The sequence below is a fragment of the Enhydra lutris genome, unplaced genomic scaffold (assembly GCF_002288905.1).
Source record: "Enhydra lutris kenyoni isolate GAN:26980312 unplaced genomic scaffold, ASM228890v2 scaffoldscaffold3, whole genome shotgun sequence".
In the NCBI taxonomy this organism is placed as follows: Eukaryota; Metazoa; Chordata; class Mammalia; order Carnivora; family Mustelidae; genus Enhydra; species Enhydra lutris.
In genome coordinates, this window is record NW_019154087.1 from 79,283,035 (window position 1) to 79,303,744 (window position 20,710).

A 20,710-nucleotide genomic window follows, 5' to 3' on the forward strand; every position below is an offset into this window, starting at 1 on the left:
GGGGGGGGGGGGGGGGGGGGGGGGGGGGGGGGGGGGGGGGGGCGAGATGGGTGAAACAGGTGAAGGGAATTAAGAGTAGACTTATTTTGATGAGCACTGACTAATGTACAGAATTGTTGAATCTCGATATTGTACACCTGAAACCAATATAACACTGTATATTAACTATACTAGAATTAAAATAATTCTTATTGTGAAATAAGCCTAATATTTAAAAATATCATTTAAAGAAATCCAAAAAAGGTTGACGAGTGAAAAATGAAATTCCTCCTTACCACTGTATATAAACAAATTTTATGTAACATTAAAGTTACATAAAATATACTCAAAGCACAAAAAAGAGACTGCAAGCAAAAATATGCAGAAATCACTATTAGAAAAGAAAGTGATCAAATCTCAGAATAGTTAAGATTTTAGCCTTGTATTGAGGTGGTTTATGGCAGAACAGAATTATAGTTCTTCTAAGTCTATTTAGTTCTTAATATTAGCAGATTCATCAAACTCTGGCTAAATGTAATACCTATTTAACAAATTAATAAAATTGGAAAGAGATATTTGAAAGATCCAAGAATTCATTCATGTGTAACATTTATTATTAGCAACAACTATTTTTAATAAATAGGATTTATAAAATTCATAAAAAACACTAGGCACCACTCCATAACAATTCATTGTGCATCAATTGCACACTATGATAGATGATTTATATGGTACTTCACATTCTCACAAAAAGGACAACTGTTTTTAATATTACACTCTAGATTTCACATACTGTTTCTGTGTACTTACCTACTTTTTTTTTTTAATATTTTATTATTTATTTGAGAGAGAGAGAGAGCAAGCAAGAGAGCACAAGTAGGAGGAGCAACATAGGGAGAGGGAAAAGCAGACTCCCCGCTGAGTAGGAAGCTGGACAGGGTCCTCCATCCCAGAACCCTGGGATCATGACCTGAGCCAAAGGCAGACACTTAACTGACTGAGCCACCCAGGTGCCCCAAAGTTACCTATTCTTAATACTGCTCAATATGCCACTAATCAGGCCATATAGAAAAGACTTTAAGAGAGAATCATCAAAATCAGTTTCAGACCACTCCAAATTTTATATTGATTAAAGTGAGCATTTAGGGCAACCTTAAAAATTGAAAAGTAAACCCCAAATCTGTAACTTTGAGGATGTGTATTGCAATGAGGATAAAGTGACCTTAAACATTCTGCTTTGATGGTGGTAGGACTCAGAAAGTTTGCCTCATATTTATGTTTGTCTAGAAATACTCATATGTCAACCTCAAATATTCACTACCAGGTAGCGCAGACACCCACTTACCTTATACTTTTCTTTCTTCTGGGCCCAAGGTAAAAAGAAAAAAAAAAAAAGTCATTCTCATTCACTATTCCTAAGTGATATTTTTAAGAACCACAGCTCAAATTTTCATATTTACCCAAACCTAAAAAACCAGAGAACAAAATGACATTTCCTAAAATAAGAAATGAAAATATTATTGAATGCTTCTCACAAAATACTCACATGTCCATCAATACTGACAATGGCAAAATTTATATATAAAGTATATGAAATACATATGTATGTATATGCACATATAATCAATGTCACACAGGAAAGGAAGGAAAACACTGTAAAATATCAGTCATAGGTAAGTAAATAAAAATCAGAGAAGAAAACAATGAGAAATTAAGTAAACCTATTTATAAGATAAGCATAAATTAAAAGGAATATGCTACCGAACTTAAAGATGGGGTCACAAAACATAATAAAAAGAATGAGAAGATTCTGACAAACATACATGAACTGCAAGTTTACATTTAAAAAGGACCAATATCTGTAGCTAATACTTGATAGCTGTACTTAGATAAAAAAAAAATTTTAATGTATTATTTAAAGAAATTTTCACCAGAATCTACACATTCCATCAGTAAAATGAAAATAAAAACCTTTTCCATCTAAACATATCACAAAAAATAGTATTTATATATATCTACATGAAAGATACTGATGAATCATTCAGAGTCAATATATCACAAGATCACTGCCAAAGACAATGTCTCAAATCAGTAGAAATATACAATTGCAGATACTCACAGAAACAATGTAAAATCATATAAAGTGTTGTAAATAGGAAAAAGACTTCAGCGTTCAAGTCAAACAAGTTGCTTCAAACTGGATGCATGTATTTTCTCATAACGCTTAACAAAACATCCACTGGCATGTTTTTGTTAGGTGATGGTACCTAAAAAATTATGTTTTAGCATCTAAATATTATGATACAAGTCAATAGTCATGCTATTACTAGCATGTATTATTTTTGCCCAACTATAAGGATATTTTAAATGTCATTTTGATTACTAGACCTATTGAACTGATAACATTAAGGGAAAAAACCTAATTTTAAAAACTCCCTTTAATATTTCTACACATTTTTATTTTTTTAAGTAGGCTCCATGCCCAGTGCACAGACCAACCCAGGGCCTGAGCTCATGACCCTGAGAGGAAGACCCGAGCAGAGATCAAGAGGACGCTCAACCCACTGAGCCACCCAGGAGCCCCTCTGCACATCGTTTTAAAGCTGAATGTGCCTTGGCAAACCTTATATTGAAAATCATTTTAATATACTGTTGAGATGGACACAAAAGCAACAGAAATGAAAGAAGGTCAAAGTTAGGTGACCAGTAGATAGAAATGTCAGAATGAGAAGTTCAAAAATCCAAAGCTGACCATCCTACTAGTACAGAGAAGAGGGAATATAATTAATGGGCTTGAAGTAATTTCACAACATGAAGAGCTTTGTGGAATCATCTCATCAAACACAATGCTATGTAATTATCAAAACAGTAAGAGATTTCCCCCAAGACACTGCATTAAATATGCCTCTATCAAAGAAACCCTGTCATATCTTTTCTAGCTCTTAGAATTTTTTCCTAATCTCTTTCATAAGTTTTACCCTTGAATTTTCTCCCTTCCTCTCCCTGCTTCCACATCCCCAGTAGACAACTGCTAATTAAAATGAACACAGGTAAATCAAGGTAGACTTTTTTCAAAAGAAGGGGCAGGGGCTGTTAGAAATGAGGACCTGTGCTAGACAATCAAGCTAATAGAAGTCTTAAGGTCTGAAGCATTCAAATTAAAACAAACCCCATGAAATATGTCAATCTGTATTTCCAAAATGACTTTTTTACATGAAGTGGGCTGCTTAGTGTTCCCTTGTAGCCTGTAATAACTAACTCAACTACAAGTTTTCTTATAAATCAGTAAATTTTTTAAATAAGGTCTTTCCTAAATTGTCACAGTTGTCATTTTAATGTAGATACATCTTATGCCTAAACATTTTTTAAGTCTAAGTTATACTACAGATGTTGCTTTAATTAGAGAAAGAATATGATTGATGATTAGATGTGTTCTTCATCTTACTGGCTTGTTTGAAGGTGACCCTCTTTTCCTTAAAGTCACTGGAGCCATACACAGCTTCTAGGGCACCTCAGATGTCTACAACTTTGATGAAATCTCATTGTCGGGGTGCGTGGGTGGCTCAGTGGGTTAAGCCTCTGCCTTCAGCTCAGGTCATGATCTCAGGGTCCTGAGATCGAGCCCCACATCAGCCTCCCTGATGTGGAGCCTGCTCAGGGAACCTGCTTCCCCCTCTCTCTCTGCCTGCCTCTCTGCCTACTTGTGATCTCTCTCTGTCAAATAAATAAATAAAATCTTTAAAAAAAAAAAAAAAGAAATCTCATTGTGATTTTCAGTATCAGGATCAGTCAAGTCTTGACATAACAGCTTATTAAGGCAGAGACAGACAGAACAAACACATCCAAATGGAACCTTAATTCACAAGGATGACAAGAGTTGAACATTTTTTTTTATATTCACAGTTGTTTGATAATACCTATATGGTGTTTAAGCATACGCAATGGGTTGTGCATACTCTTATTTTTGTATTAAATATAGTTTAGCTCATGTAAGTTCCATATATAGAAAACAACTCCTATCTGTCATTCCTCATTCTTTCAAGAAACATTTATTGAATGCCTAATTTGTGGTCAGGCAATGTTAGACCCTGGCATTAAAATGTGGAAAAAGATAATTTCTAACTATATCAGTTTCCTGGGGTTGCTATAACAAATCACCACAAATTAGATGGCTTAAAACAACAAAAAATTATTCTCCCACAGTCTGGAGGCCAGAAATTCCAAATCAAGATGTTGGCAGGGCTGCATTATCTCTGGAGGCTCTATCTTCCTTTGCCTCTTCCAGGGGCTTGACTTATTCTGCATCACTCCAATCTCTGCCTCTGTCTTCACACTTCTGTCTGTGTCTTCTTCCCTCCTGTCCACCAAATGCCCCCTGTGTTGTGTGTCTTTTATAGGGATGCTTGTCACTGGATTTAGGGCCCAGCAGGATAATCCAGAATGATCTCTGCAGCTCAAGATCCTAAATTAATTACATCCCTAAGATTATTTTTCCCAATCAGGTAACATTCACAAGTTCAATGGATTAGTACATGGACAAACTTGGGGGGGGTGCACAGGGGAGTACATCAATCGACCTACTATTAAGATTAAGAAACTTATGGATTAATGTTGAATAAACTACCTAAATAGGTAGATAATACATTGATAAGTTCCATTATAAGGGCAGAAAAAGAAAATTTTTCTTAAGGAACAGGTAAGGAGAAAGCAGCTTTAAAGAACGGGAGAAACCCAAGCATGAGAGATCAAAGAAAGTTTCCCAGATAGAGCTTGAAGAAAAGTAGAAATTGTTCAGGTAAGATTGAAGATAAAATATACGCAAATTCCTGGAGGAGAAAGAACATGATAATCTAAGGAACCTAAAAGAAGTTCAAAGTAGTTGGAGCCTGGGAAGTCTTGGTAGTAAAGTAGTGAGCAGTTGGGTTCATCAAGGAGTGTTTAATACAAAAAAGCCAAATTAAAGAATTTGAACTTTAATCCAAAGATGTGGGAAGCCAGTGAACAGAATGGCAAATGGCCATAGCCTGTTCAACTACACACTTTGGATAAACAACTCTCTGCTTTGCGAGTGGACTGGAGGACAATGCTAGAGGGGGGGTATTAAATTGAGGGTCTTTCCCAGAAATCCAGTGAAGAGTTTATGCTTGTCCCAACTAGGGTAGTGGCAGGGGGCATCAAGAGATGGGAATAAGTGCACAGGAGATGTTTTAGGAAGAATTGCTAACGCTTATCAATTGACTGAATTTTAGAGTAAGCATAATGAAGGTACCAACAATAATGAAACCCAGATAGATGGTGGTGTACTTCATTTAGGTAAGAGACACAAAAGGAGAGACGCCACAGGGAATAGAAGAGAAAAATGGATTTCATTACAGTCATTTAAGGTTTAAAATATGTTTCTAGATGTTAGATTGTTGTGTGCATCACGTGTTCAGAGGTAAATTTGGATTAGACATAACGATTTGGGAGTCATCAACTTAAATTTGATAGCTGAAATTATGAGGGGCTAGATGAATGACCCCTTCTCCCCAAGAATGCAGACAAGAAGTAACAACTGCTGAGACCCCAAAGAAAATAGCATTGTAAGCAAAAGAACAGAAGTAGGTGTCTATAAAGACACTGTACATGTGTTTGTGCATGCATGGTCTTTGGGAGGGGGTGTGGGGATAGAAGAATTAAAATAGGAGTTTGCCCAGCAAAGGCTAAAGAATCAGCGTACGTTTCCCTATTTAGCCTTCTTGCTTGTTTCCCAAAGCTGTCGTTCCAGCCTCTTCCCTCTTTAAGTCTCCCACTCTGCCCCCTCTTCTCCTCAGATAAAGAAGACTGTTTCAGGTAAGAGAGTTTTGTTAAATTCTATCCAGTAGTATGACAAATGAGAAGTGCTTCTGGAATTAACTACCAAGAGATTTCCAGTGACACTGCTGGAAGGAGCTAACATAGATTAGAGGAGCTGGAATCATCCTGAGGTACAGACGCAGAAAATCAGGAAGGAGATGCATCAGGTTTAGTTGTTAGGAGGAGAAAGACAGGACAGTGCTAAAGGAGTATGTGACAGAGAGTGGCACTGTCTTCGCTTTACTCTGGCTCCCCGCACTCCTCCAATAGTGGGAGAAATCTGAGCAAGTTCAAATATTGATGTGAAAGATGGATCAGAGAGGAATAGACTGGAAATAAGTGAAATGAGGAAAAAAAAAAAAAGCAGAACAGATCAATTGAAATTCCTAAGAAAACATTGTGGTCTATAGACTGGAGAGAAGGTCCCTATGTATCCTAAGGCTAGAGACATTTTTCCATGGTCACATGAGGCAAATAGGAACTGAGAAATAAATGCATATACTTTCTCTGATTTTATGGTAAGACGTCTTGGCTCTCCCGGTATGAAAGTACTATGCTGTCACTGAAGAATGAGGCCAGGCTATCCACTGAGTATAAAAGAGGGGGTGGCAAGGGAGATTTGAGGAGACAAGAGAAGATTGGAGAAAGCAGCTTTAAAGAACGGGAGAAAGTGCTGAGTGGGAAAGCACAGAGAGATTCTTTACCAGTAGTTTGGCTTCATTGTGCCAGTTTTTATTTTTAGCTAACACAAGATTGTTTCCCTTGAGGTGACACAACTAAGCAATATTTACCTTCTGATGACACAGTCTGAAATAAGGTGTCAGCTCCCAGTATTACAAACAAAACAATAGCAACATAGATCAACAGCAAAAGCCTTGAGCTAAAAAAAATATTTCTCACATCATACACATTTCAATAATTGAAAATCTAGTTAGGTTCAACAGAATGTTTTGTGTGTGTCTGTGTACGCGCGTGCGTGTGTGTGTGTTTTAAGTACAATGCAAAAGACTCAAGTTTTTAGAGTTTGAAGTCATTGGTCCATTCATAGGACCAATAATTGATCAAATCAATGCCCACTTGAAATGTTTCTTCAAGGAAAATTTTAAAGGAAAAAAGGGGAGCAGAGGGAGCTCTGAGCAAAAAAAAAAAAGGACAGAAGAGGGGGGCAAAGTGATAAAGTGGTTGGTATTTCTACTCTTTCTTGAATAGTGTTCCTTAGCCTCTCTGATGCTTATCTTTCCCTCCATATTTTATATATTAAAACTCAAGATCTTTGCCTCAGAATGCTGGGATCATGCAGTAAATGTAATTTCCTTCAGTTTGTGAAAGAAAAAATGGAAATTTCCATATAAATTAAGAGAGGGAAGCAATTCCACTACATAATTGTTGTTAATGTGACACCCGTCTGTTAGGCTACCTGAAAAAAATTAAAAGATTCACTCAGCTAGGGAATGAAAGCATTTTCATCTCCTTTCACCATCTAATTTTCTACAGTTTTCCATTCCTGTCTTTCCAGCCAGTTCTTTTCTCCGAAACACTAGGAGTGAGAGAGCACTTCCTTTGTCAAGCTCTGTACTCCAGTCTCAAACAGCATCATTCTGAAGCAACCAGAACAATAACGTTAAAATTCAAGTTATATAAAATAATAAAATAAAATATTCAACCCTGAAGACATTTTTAGATGATCTTTTTTAGAAGCTCAGACCCAATGACATAATTTATAAGACAGGTTTTATCCCTTGAGGGCAAAACACACATTGAGAAATCAACACCATGTGGAGAGAACAGCACAAAAAATATGAGGGGAAAGGTCACCATAATAGCATTGGTGCTGACTGCATATGCTGGGAAGAACTAAACTCTCTGCTGAAATCCAGTTTGCTCTCACAGGTAGAGCTATGTGAGTCCTTGGTTCATGCTGCAAAAACTTTTGAACTAGTCAGTGCTATTTTATTTCCATATGGGTTACTAAAAGTAAAAAAATAAATTTAAAAATTTAAAGAAAAAATGTTAAAGATGTTTCTTTGAATATTTTTTTAAAGCCTTATAAGAATGCAAATTTTGGGAGCACCTGGGTGGTTCAGTCCGTTGAGTGCCCAACTCTTGGTTTCAGCTCAGGTCATGATCTCAGGGTCCTGAGATAGAGCCCCACATTGGTTCTGGACTCAGCAGCAAAGTCTGGTTGAAGATTTTCTCCCTCTGCCCATCCCCACCTCACTTGCGCACGTGTGTGTGGGCTCCCTCTCTCAAATAAATCTTTAAAAAGGAGAATAAAAATATTTTTATAAACCCTTATGATGGGTCTATGAAAGAAATGGTATAGGAACATACTTTTCCTTTTTTATCCAATCTCAGTTCTCTAGAATTCTAACAGATAATAGCCAACACTTTAAAATTGCTTGCTTTGTGCAATCCGGTTTTCCGAACATTTTATGGACATAAACCTATTTAACCCATACACTGATTGAACCAAGCAGGCACTATTTTTTATACCCATCTTAGAAATGGCAAATCTAAGACACAGTAAAGATACACAGTTTGTCCAAAGTGACAGGGGCAGCAAACAATAGAACTGGAAGTGAAACCAGGCAGCCTGGTTCTAGTCTCCAAACCCTCAACCACTGTGCATATTTCGTTCCATAGTTGAGTTAATATACAACTCTATGGTGCAGAATATCCAATATAGTTACATTATATGGTAAATTACAGATACTCCAACACTTCAATATTGGTAGAATAATCACTGTAAGATCTTAACAAATTTTGAAAAAAAAAAAAGTCTCTTCATTTTTGCAATATATGATAGTAATCTTCCATATACCAAGGATTTGCTGTGACTATTTAAGAACAGCTCGGCATGGTGCCTGGCACAGAGTAAGAATTATAAATAAATGCTACTTTAACTTTTATTATTAATATACTTCTACGCTTATTGTTTTTATCGTTATGATTTTATTACTTTCATCATTCATATATTGGGATTCTTGGCAGCTTAAGACTACTATCTCCTTATCCCTGTAATTAATATCCCCTCACTTCCCTCATTCTACTACCTATACATAAACCAATTGCTTTTTCCCTTTGCTCTGCATAGCTGTTCACTGTTTGAATTTATTTTGACAGGTACATTGCTGTCCCACTGACCAGCTGGCTGTACAGCGTCTTGACAACCCCATTCAGTATTAGAGTCTTCAGTCTTTATTCCAGAATTATATATACTATGATAAACATCTAATTACCTATCTATCTAGATATTATAGCTATCTATCTATATTATATGATTTCACCCTTCGCAGGACATTTCACAAATGTTCAATTATCTCTCCAAATTAGTATGATAATTGTGTAAGAAAAATCTCAGACCTCTCTGCCAACCTGTAACAAGCACAGGCTCTATATCCACCTTTCAGAGCGTAACCACCTTTTCTGCTTCTCTCCTGCTTTTTTCATCTACCTCCATTTTCCTGGGGGACTGGTCTTCACGCATCAGCCTTCTGGCTTCTCTCGTCTCCCACTAAGGAGGACCCCACATTCAGCCCTTTGTATCAACGCTAGCACCATCGTTATTCGTTATTGGTCTTACAGGACATCTTAGTTGCACATTTAGTCTTACCATTTAACCAGTTACAGTTTTGTTTAAACCTCTACAGCTGTGTGCACCTTTAACCAGGTCAGTATCAGAGACTGATTATCACGCCCAGTCACTTTTCAAAGTTCTCACTGGCCTTAAACTATGTAGCTGTTAACACTGTTTACCACTGTTTCCTTTTTATGAGTCCAGAGTGCAGAGACTCAAATGTTGTCTTTGGGTCTTACTTCACTGTGAACTGAGTTATCCAGAAGAACCTATCTCAATGAACTGTTGGAGGATTAAATCAGGTAAATGTGCAGAAAACAATTAGGGTCATGTAAATATCACACAATAACTGACGTTTTCTCTACTCCTTCTAAACGGTAAATAATTAGAACACGTTTCTTAGGAAACAACGTAATCCATCCCTGTATTATAGGTGTGTTCATGCCTTTTCTTAATGAGCAGATTGTAAGCTAATTGAAAACAGATTTATCTCTTAATCACTTATTTGCTGCAGGGTGTAAGCACAGTATTGTAGGGTACACATAGCGAATAAACATCTATAGTATCAATAATAAACAAATTAGTAGTGATGTTTTACATACTTTATTATATCTCTACTGGGTTTGTCCAATATTAAGCCTGTTCACTACCTTCAATGAATATTCTAAAAACTGAGAAAAAAGTAGCAATGCCATTTATTTAGCTTCCCTTAATTGAGTATCTACTATGCACCAGGGCAATTTACATATATTAATCCAATTAGTTCTCTCTGCTACCCATTTATGTGATAATATCTGTGTTAACATATTAAGACCTGAGCTTCAAAGATGTTAAGTGACCTGCCCAAGATGACATACTTTGGTAAGTGGTGAGCCCACGGTCAGAACCTTAAGTATCTGCCCTTCCCTCAGCCTAATTTCAGCCCTGTCTTATTCTGAGAAGATGCAACTCAACACACTCCTCATAAAAGAACAAAGCCCTAATGCCTCCAGAGACCAAACCACTCCCTCCCTTTTCTAATGGTCCCTGATACACACAGAAAATTCCACCATTCAGTGCTTGTTTTTTTTTTTTAAAGATTTTATTTATTTATTTGAAACAGAGAGAGAGAGATCACAAGTATGCAGAGAGGCAGGCATAGAGAGAGAGAGGAGAAAGCAGGCTCCCCGCTGAGCAGAGAGCCCGACGTGGGCCTCGATCCCAGGACCCTGAGATCACGACCTGAGCCGAAGGCAGAGGCTTAACCCACTGAGCCACCCAGGCGCCCACAGTGCTTGTTTTTTGTTTGTTTGTTTCATGACTATCAAATTTACCTTACCAATTCACTATTTAGAAAATTAAGAATGGGCACATGCAACATGCTTTTTCTGGATCCTCTAACTCCACTGAAGGGAATAGTAACTCTGTAAAGTAGGTTCATGATTTTAATAGTTTCTATTCTGTTTTTTAACTATTTTTCTTCAGAATAATCCGATCTCTCTCATAACTATGATTTAAACAACAAAAGTAGTTCTCAGATTCTTGTTTGTAATCAATGTAGAGGAAGAAAATGCCTATATGTGAGGCGTGGGCTTTATTTGTTATAGGAAGTGAAAGTGGTCACTACAAAGAAGTATTACTCTTAAAAAAAAAAAAAAACTCTTCTATTAAAAGCTTCAATTTTTTAATAACTTTGAATGCAATATACCAAAAAAAATTCAGTCACTTTTTTGCAATAAATGATTATACAAAAAATAAAATGAACAACCTGTCCTTAAGCATTGGACCAAAAAATTACAAAGAAAAAGCCCTTTCATTTTCTAGACCCTATTTATTTGTTTATTGAACAGTCCCTCCCTTCCAGATTTAACACATCAATGACAGTCCTCTCCCATATTCACTGTTCTGCTGTGCTCTCTTGACACAGCCTTGCAAAGAGAAACCATCTGTAAATATTTATTAAGCAAACACTAATTTCCTTGCTAAAGGCAATGATTGCTTATAAATGCTTATACCATAATAACAATCTATATTCATTAACCCTTATTATATGCTGTTCAAAAATACTAAGCATTTAGTCCTCACTGTAACACTACAAGAAAAGTTTATCATCCCCACCCTACTTAAAAGAAAACTGAATTGGGGAAGATCAAGGACTTGCTAAATGTCACAAAGTGGTAAGTGCTGGATCCAGACTTTGAAACTGATAATTTGGTTCCAGAGCCTACATCCTTACATACTGAAAGAGAACAAGACAGAATGGAAATTCTGGTAGTTCTTCTAAAATTAAGTGCAACTGGATTCTTTTTCAGAGGAGACATGCCAAAAATAAGGAAAAAGGAAAGACCCACTCACTCAAACTTGGGTAGCAGCCCTGACAATGTGGTCAATTTTTATTATGATAAAATAGTTCACAATGATTTATAATATTCCCTGTATCTGGCTTTCTAGACTTCAAGTACTGAAAATAACATTCCATGAGTAATTGAGCAATAAATTTAAAATTAGCCTTCTCAGCCCTTACTAAGACACTACCACTCCTTGCAACAGAGAGCTGATAGCGGACCACCACATGGGATAGCAACCACAACTGCATTGATTCTATTACCAGACAACAAACGAATCACCCTATTTATAACCTGTGCAAGTCTAACAGGCTAAATCCTTGCTAGGAGTCTCACGCTTGCTAAATAGATACAAGTACTTCTAGAGACAGATGCATTTTCTTTATCTCTCTCCATACTTTCCTAGAGTTATGCTGGTAACATTTAAATGATGCTTCAAACTCAGTTGACTAACAGCCTCTCGTGGATTTAAAGCAGTGGAAAAAGCATAAAGTTACGAAAGAAAAAAAAATGTACAAAATGGAACAGTTGGGTGGATTTATTTTTTCTTTATAAGTGAGAACATGCATGTGGATGTATGTATGTGTGCTGCTAAATGAATACGTGAAATGAATACTTTGAGAGTACTGCTAACCTCGTTCACACGTTTCCCCATTAAGCTAGAAGTGGAAAAGTTGGAGGAAAACATTCATGTGATTTGCCCTTGACCTTAAATATACCTTTATTTTTTCTCCCTCTTTCTGGCTACCTCAATGGAGTTTGGTAGTAACAGACACCAGCATATCAGAGAGGAACAGTGGTGGTAATCATGTTCTTGAATGTTTGTGGATGCCCTGTCTCTTCTTTTCAACCTTTAAATAAACCCAATATATATGAGTGCATATATATATATATATATATATATATATATATATATATATATATATTCCTGCCTGTCTAAATATGTATTGTCAGAGGCACAAAAATGGTTTTTATTTGTTTTGTTGTTGTTGTTGTTCATTCAAGAATTACAACTATGTTTTGAGAGAATTTAAGCACTGTTAGCTTTATGGTGTGACAGATGGAGGTCAGATGGAGAACGAATATATAGTTTATGAGTGTGTCTTTACCTTTACTATCACCCTGAGAACCTCCTATTTCTTGGCACATTTGGACCTTTGATTTTATAATGCTTCTTTGTCAACACATGTAAATATGAAGGAAAGAGAAGAACAATGTGGTCATGTCTGAAGGTTTTAAGAACTGAAAGTAACCAGTGCTCACCTCTTCATCCTAAGTAAGCCGAGCCCATGAGAAATGAGTGACTGCTGAGACAAAGCACAACCACATCTGATTCTACATCCCACCTACACTGCTTAATATCTTTTCTTCACTTAATCTGTATCCCCTCCTATAAGGTTATTCTTGATGTACCTTAGCTGAACTTGGTCTATATAAAAGTGTTACAAGAAGAGACACAGTTGGAAACTTCCCTAAAGGCTATCATGGCTACTCCTGACAAAACTTTAAATAAATAAATAAAAACAAACTCAGTTCTCTATACCACTTAAAGCATCCAAACCTCCTTACTCTTTTCCCTACATATCCCAGCCTTGACTTGGTTTCCTTTATAGAGAAAAAAAAAACCTTATAGGAGGTTAATTGATTCAGCACAGCTTATCCAATGCAGCAATGAACAAGAGAAAAACCTATCTAATTTTTTACCAGATTGTGAACAGAAGACTGTGTTTCACACAGTCTCCCAGGAGGCAAGGTGATGAACTAATCATGTTGCGATCTACGGGGTCACAGCAAATAATTAAGACACTTGTTACAGTGGTCTGTGTGGTGTGATCCTGTAGCGAGTCAGAATGGATTTTCCATAAATTCAAGAAAAGGTCCTTTAAAATCTTAATTTAAAACCTACATTATAGCTAATTAAGAACAGTATGGCTCAAACTAATGCATCATTTCACATTTAGTGTATTGATAATCCTGAGTAGCGGGAAGAGAGAAAACCTTTTTTTTTCTCCTGTCCTTAGCTCTTCCAATATCTAAAGTGTTTGCTGGAAAAGAAATACAGACACACTCTACTGCTTTAGTGATCAGCATGACAAAGGAAAGCATGACAGTTTGCATATACTCAGTACCAATTATCTGACATCTTCACATCATAAAACAGGTTTAAAATGCCACAGGGGAGAAAAAATGTTCTTAGCCAAAAGAAAAAATCCCCCCAAACTGTGGTGCTGATTAACATTAGAAGAGTTGGTCAAAGATACTGAGAATTCTTTCAGGAGAATACTTTTTTTTTTTTTTTTTTAAATAAAGGTGAAGTCCCACACCTGTCATGTACAGCTTACATATGGATCTAACAACAAAATATTAGCACACAATACTTCCCATACCCAAGATGTGATCTCAGGACTTTCTGTACCTTATGTGGCAAGCATGATTAACCCTATTTCATCAATAAAAATTCCTAAGTACAAAGAAATAAGAAGGTTCTACAATTCAAAAGTGACATGAGCATCTAGGTTTTTTTTTTTTTTTCTAATGTGGTAAAAAATCCAGGCCAAACATAAGTTTCTAAAATCATTCTGAATAATTGTGAAAATGTCTGATTTAAAATTCTGGAATTTGACTCTAGTTCTTTCATTTCAAAAATGATTCACAAAAATATTGAAAGATCTTCATCATATTCTAAATATTCTTGTATTATTTCTGCAAGTCATATTATTTGCAACTTAGTTGCCAAAACTACAGCTACTTTTTTTTTTTCAATTAGACTTTTTAATGTATTTAGGAAAACAAAGTGTTTGGGGGTAGTTTTTATTTACCTATTCTTGTACGAATAATTAGGGAGAAAGGTATAATAATGCTGAATGAAGTAGTTTTGCCCTAAAATATTGATTTGTCCTAATTATAATCCTACTGCACTGCTTATTTAAGATCTAAACACATAACTTTAATTTAAATGTAGCTGAAAGCCAGAAGAATAGCAATTCAAATTTTAAGAGAAAAATGAGAAGCATTACTACACAGTAATCACTCTCAGCTAAGTATCACATTCATTATCAATAGATTATTTTGTAATATACGTCTATATTTCTAAACAAAACAAAGAAGATAATTACATCATCCCAGTAATAGCAAAAAAGTGACAAAATTCAACTGAAAATAACATGACAATTATGATTGATAACTTAATAACATATAAGCCAAAACTATAAAACATCTTCAAATTTTTCTAAAACATTAAAAATCTCAAAAGCTTAAAAATTATTTTAGTAACTGGATTCCAACTTTTCAGAGCACAAACAATAAAATACACATTTTAATTACTGCATTATTAAATTTTTTCAATCCCCTTTGGTTGTATGAGAGAAAAGAAAAAAAAACTTTTAAATGAATAATTTGGGAATTTTTATTTCATTTTTTTCTTTTCTGCATCATAAATGGGTAAATATTAAAATATAATGGGAATTTTCATAAATATTATTATTCGTAAAGATTTTATTTATTTGACAGAGAGAGACACAGCAAGAGAGGGTAACACAAGCAGGGGGAGTGGGAGAGAGAGAGAAGCAAGCTTCCCGCCAAGCAGGGAGTCCAATACAGAGCTGGATCCCAAGACCCCAGGATAATGACCTGAGCCAAAGGCAGAGGCTTAACAACTGAGCCACCCAGGCATCCCCGTAAACATTATTCTTCATGTGAAAAGAAAATAAAACAATTAACTTGTAATAGTAACAGAATGAGAAAAAATGTGCAAAATACTAAACAGCATGAAAACTAACATAGAATTTCTATCAGTGTTTACTGTTTACCCTCGCTTTGTTTCAGATTATGTAATAAATACTGTTTATACAAATTAGTAGATAAACTATTAATGATGTGCTCTGATAAAATAAAATTAGGAGAATTTAAAGAGTATTAGCCATTCTATGATTTTGAATCTCCGTAATGTAAAGTATTTCCCTACAACCCATTGTAATAATTAAACTATTTAAAATGGTTAAAGGTTTTCAACTTCTGTGACCATCGCCATATCACACTTTGCACCAGAACTGCTGTTTTAACACATAACTGCTGTAAAAATAGACCACTCACATGGGCACGTGACTTGTTTTGAATAGCTTCAGTACTTACTGCTGTCAATGCCTCAATCAGCGCATTATCTTCACCCTCACGATTTTACAACTTAGTGATAAATATAGCAAAAGATGGCTTTTGAAGAACATCTTAGCAATTAACCATGAAATAGTCTTTTTAGAACAAATTGCTAAATTTAAATAACACATTACCCAATAGTCAGATTACATGCTTCAACTGGAAACCTGTGTGTTTAGCTGACTTACTAACATTGATTTATAGATACATTAGCAAACTATTATATCACAATATTAAGCATGTTTAACTCATCACTGAAAGTCACTTTTTATTTGGTCAAGTGTATACACACACACACACACACACACACATAAACACACATATATAAATATACATATATGACTTAACTCTTACTTATCCAATACTTGTATAAGGTCAACTATCCTAATTATCTTTCCAATTATATCTAACAGTGGAATAAAACCAATAAAAGCTTATCTTTTCTGTTTTACAATGAATTCTATCTTTCAGTAAGTGACAATTTCTACCTTTTTAATTTTGTTTCTTTAAGAATTAGTTCTAAAACTATTACTTAAGTTAAAAACTACTGAAGTATATGATTGACATTCATTTTATGGCATATTACTGACCGTCTTTACTCTTGGTTTCAAAACTGTTACACAGGATTATTAAACTGGAATGTCACAAGATCTCCATCAGTTATTTACTCAACAGTGTATGAAACATTGAAAAAACCTCCTTCTCTTGCCACCCCATTCCTTTCATAATTGTTAACTGATTACCTAATATTAAGTTAATCTATTCCTCTACAAAAGAACCAAAAACAAGGAAACTCTTTTGGAGATTACAGTAAATCAGAGTGTTGATTTGCTATATTTCATTTTTTAATGCCATTGTATAAACAAATTTCCCATTAAGAGTCAAAATCAATAAGAACCAGTGTGAAAGTTGTAAAGATCTCATTAATAAGTTTAATTAGTGTTTTATGTTAGCTATATAACAAATACTTCAGATGGTTATGGTTAACTGAATTAGCAAAACTCAAGGAAAAGTCATTTTGCTTTTGTCAGTTTAACTATTTTGAAATAGAAATTTTATGTAATACTGTATTAGCTACTAACGTCAACAAAATCTTGTTTCACATCAAGGTTGGAGAAATAAGTGACCTAAGTAGGAAAAAAAAAGTTTCACATTCAAAGTGCCCATCTTCCTTCCTTTTTTTCACTAGAATGACAAAACAGAACATACTTCAAATCAAGGTTATATCCCTATTAGAAAGGATGATAGAGATCAACAACTAAATAAAAACAACAGTTTTCCTCAAAATTCCGATCCACCAAAAATCCATAAGCAACTAGTCATCTTTAAAGTTTACAGACTGGTAACCATTACTTCTCAAAATGAAAAAGCAGATTAACTCCAGGTATTTCACAACTAACCACTCACTGTGTAAAGAGATTAAACTTTGTTAAGTATAAGAAGTATTTAATTACCATTAATATATATTTCTGTTGTCCACAAATGGACTTTTACTTAAATACATAATGTATGTGGAAGGCACACAGTGTACATGGGCGATGGCCCTTGAAATTAAGAATATTAATATTCTGAGGTGATGCACGGGACTAGTTAAAAAAAAGTGTTACGTCAATATCACAAAGAAGGCTGCATTCTATTGTTAGAAGTTTAATTACAGAAGCTGTCTCATTTATTAATAAACAAGAAATTCAACAATATGACTTCTCATCAACACTTCGTGAACGATTTTTTTGCATTACTCACTAAAAAAGATAGTTATTTTGATCTATGTTAAGTCATGAGTGATGCCCAGACTAACAGATTGCATATACGTGAAAACAAAACATATCACACTACGCAGTGTTTCAGATTTGAAGAAAAGCTTTTACCAACAAACTATTACCACCAGATTGTGAAACTGAACAGGCATCCTTGATAACTCTGCCTGTATACCCCACACACCACCTTAGCAACAGGAGAGAAAAAACAAGAGACTTTAAGTTTCCACGGAGTAAAAAGCTGTTGCTAAGCAAAAATTACAACCAAAAATATAGAAAGCTGTAGCTTGTTTCTTGAGAACTACTTCACAAGTTTAAGGATTTCATTGGCCCAGATCACTTTACTGTAGATACCCAAACCGGATGAAAAGCAAAAACAAATCCCAGGGACTGACTTGTACCAAACCCACCTCCGCACCCCACAAATGAACAGTTACCTTTCATACACTTCAAGTCAAAATCAACCTAAAGACCAACTGAGATTGTTTTCTCTTCCTCTTGACCTCTCTTATACTTCTTTTCTAGTTTATTTTACTTTCATCCATGTCCTTAGTTGGGATCTTAAAACAAGGACTATCCAAATCCCAAAGTCTCAATTCCTAAAATACGCGCCCTGCAAATACTTGAGAGAAAACCTAAGGCTACCCTACACTTGCTTCCCTGGGTCCCCGCGAGGTGCTCGCCTTACCAATCCTCTTGTGAGCTCTCTCCGGATGGCACTTACCTGCTGCTCCCCGGGTTCCGTGGATTTCACCAAGTGCTTATCCTTGTACAGAGACCAGAGACCAATATTGGGCAGGAAAATTAAAGCCACCATGAATAACAAAGTCATCTGCAGAAATCTCTTCTGTTTCCTCTTCATTGCAAATGGTAACAGAGAAGAAAAGTTAAAGGAGATGGCTCCCTGACTGCTTCTTGTGTTTAACGCCAAAGTCCTTTCCTCTCCCCTGCGAAGCACCAGAAACTGAGGAGAAGCTAAAAACTTTTGTTGCGTGCTCAGCACCAATCTGCACGATTCAGAGGGAGTTGGGCATCTGCAGAACAAACACACAGTTACTTTCCCCCCGGAAAACTATGACGAAGGCATTATCTATTGGCTTAGAAGTAAATGAGGAAATCCTTAAACCTCCTTAATATAAAGCAGTGGAGTAAAATACGGTCATTTGACCCATAATCTTAAGTTATGAAAGTCTACAGCATGCTACATACGTAAGAACACAGGAGTTGTGGTGTCCTCCCCGCCTTAATGGGGAGGGTTGGGTTGGAGAGGAGCGGGTCAGTTGGGGGAACTGCGTGGGGGGAAAAGGCTCAGCCCCAGCAAGTGTCAGGAAGAAAAGCGTCCGCTTTTGACATTGGAACATCACCTTCCTCGTCCTCCCTGCACGTCTGTCTCCTCCTGTGCTGCCCCTGGAATGACCCACCTGGACTCAAGTTCAACTCCCTCTGAAGCCAGCGTGCTGGCGGGCTCCACTCGGATCCAGGGACTCGGACACAGGAGCACAACTCCTGTTTGGATGGAGGTCCCCAAACTCCTGGATGCTCGCGCGCGGTCTAAACTCTCCCCGCCGGCAGCGGCTCGCGAGCGGGGAACCTGCTGGAAGGGAGGCTACAGATGTCAGCGGAGTCCAGCCAGGAAGTGGAGGCGCCGTGCCGTTTCGCCTCGCGCAGCCCTCGGAACGTGATCTTCCGCGAAGTAAGCGCTCTGCCCATCAATCTCTTCCCCTTCCCCCGTGACGCTCTCACGCTCCGCTGTTCATGTTACCATTCTCTAACAGCGACTGAGCGAACCCAGAGAAACATCACGAGCACCTAAAGGGCGGTGTGCTCAAGCTCCCCTCCTGTGAGGGGGATGGAGGGAGGCGAAGCCGAGTCTGCGCTGGGCTGGGCCGTGGGCGAGGGCGCCGGGGAGGGCGAGCAGCAGGCGAAGCTGCGCGGCGCTGGCTCCCGGCCGCCCGCTCCCCGCTCGCGGCTGCCTGCCTTCCGCGGAGACGCAGCCGGTACCGACCACGTGCGGGAGCCCGAGCCCGGGAGAGGAGGGCGGGCCGCCTGGAGGGGGTGGGCAATTCCGCCCAGCTTCCGGACCCTATATAAACAAACCCTGCCGCGAGGAAGAAGAGGAGGGCGAAGGCGCTGCACGACGTGGGCTGGCAGCGGACAGTCTCCGCGGAGCCTTTCTCGGCCGGGGCCTTTCGGGGCAACCTCAGACCGGCAGAGCTACCACCTCTCCCACTCATCTCACCCAAAAGGCGCCAGGCCAGAGACTCTGGAGAAAAAGTCGCCGGCGCCCGCGGGTTTACCCCGATTCTTCCATGGTGCCGGCGGGAGCTCAGCGAGCCCGTACGCGGAGGCGGCGGTGGCCCTGGGAGATGGAGGCGAACCGAGGCTGGGCAGGTCCTGCCGAGAGGGACTTCTCGGGCACGTGTCCTGCCGCTCAGGCCAGGTACGTGGTGCGGGGGAGGAAGAGGATCCCGAAGCGAGGCAGGGCTGAGGCTCGGGGTTCTCAGGCAGCAGCTTCTGGAACGGCTCCCGCGGAGACCCACGGCGCTGTACTTGGGTCTGCAAACACCGGAGCCCCGTTAAGATTTGGCTATGCCGCCGCGCTCCATCCCCGCCCCGCTCGTCCGCCCTCCGCGCTCTTTATCACTGTAAGGCTACCTGTCCCTCCGACCTCGCACACTCCTCCCATGATACCCGGAAAATGTGGGGATCCAGGTGAGTCTCTGGCAGAAGGGACTCCTCCCTCTCCCCAACATATAGATACACCAGCGCCTCCGAGCGCACACGCGTGAACCTGGGTGGTCTCTCCAAGAGACCTCCGTGCCTAGCAGCGTGCATTAGATACTCTTGGGATCCAGAGCTCATAACTCCTGAAGGAATGGGGACTGAGCTGAGGCGACAGGCATGCATGCAGTGCCCCCTTGTATCAGCTCTGTCTAGAACCAAAAAGAAGCGCCATGGCCATCTCTTTGTTACAAGCTAGATACGATGCCCACATACTTGGGATAGATGAGATGGTGGGCCCCAGAACGGTATTTTGGTATTTTCTCTCTCGCTCGCTTGCTCCCTATTCTACCCCTCCCTCTGCC

At 38.1% G+C, this 20,710-nt stretch overlaps 1 protein-coding gene across 1 annotated transcript in view; it reads right to left on the minus strand.

Moving 5' to 3' along the window:
• LOC111157037 (polypeptide N-acetylgalactosaminyltransferase like 6) overlaps nucleotides 1-19,083 on the minus strand; it is a 1,188,224-nt gene extending 1,169,141 nt beyond the window's left edge. The window contains exons 1-2 of the mRNA XM_022518249.1: nucleotides 19,046-19,083; nucleotides 18,349-18,658 (exon numbers count right to left, since the gene is read on the minus strand). Coding sequence (XP_022373957.1) covers nucleotides 18,349-18,486 — 138 coding nt within the window. The 5' untranslated portion in view covers nucleotides 18,487-18,658; nucleotides 19,046-19,083. The remainder of the gene's footprint in view (nucleotides 1-18,348; nucleotides 18,659-19,045) is intronic.
• Between the last annotated feature and the right edge of the window lie 1,627 nt (nucleotides 19,084-20,710).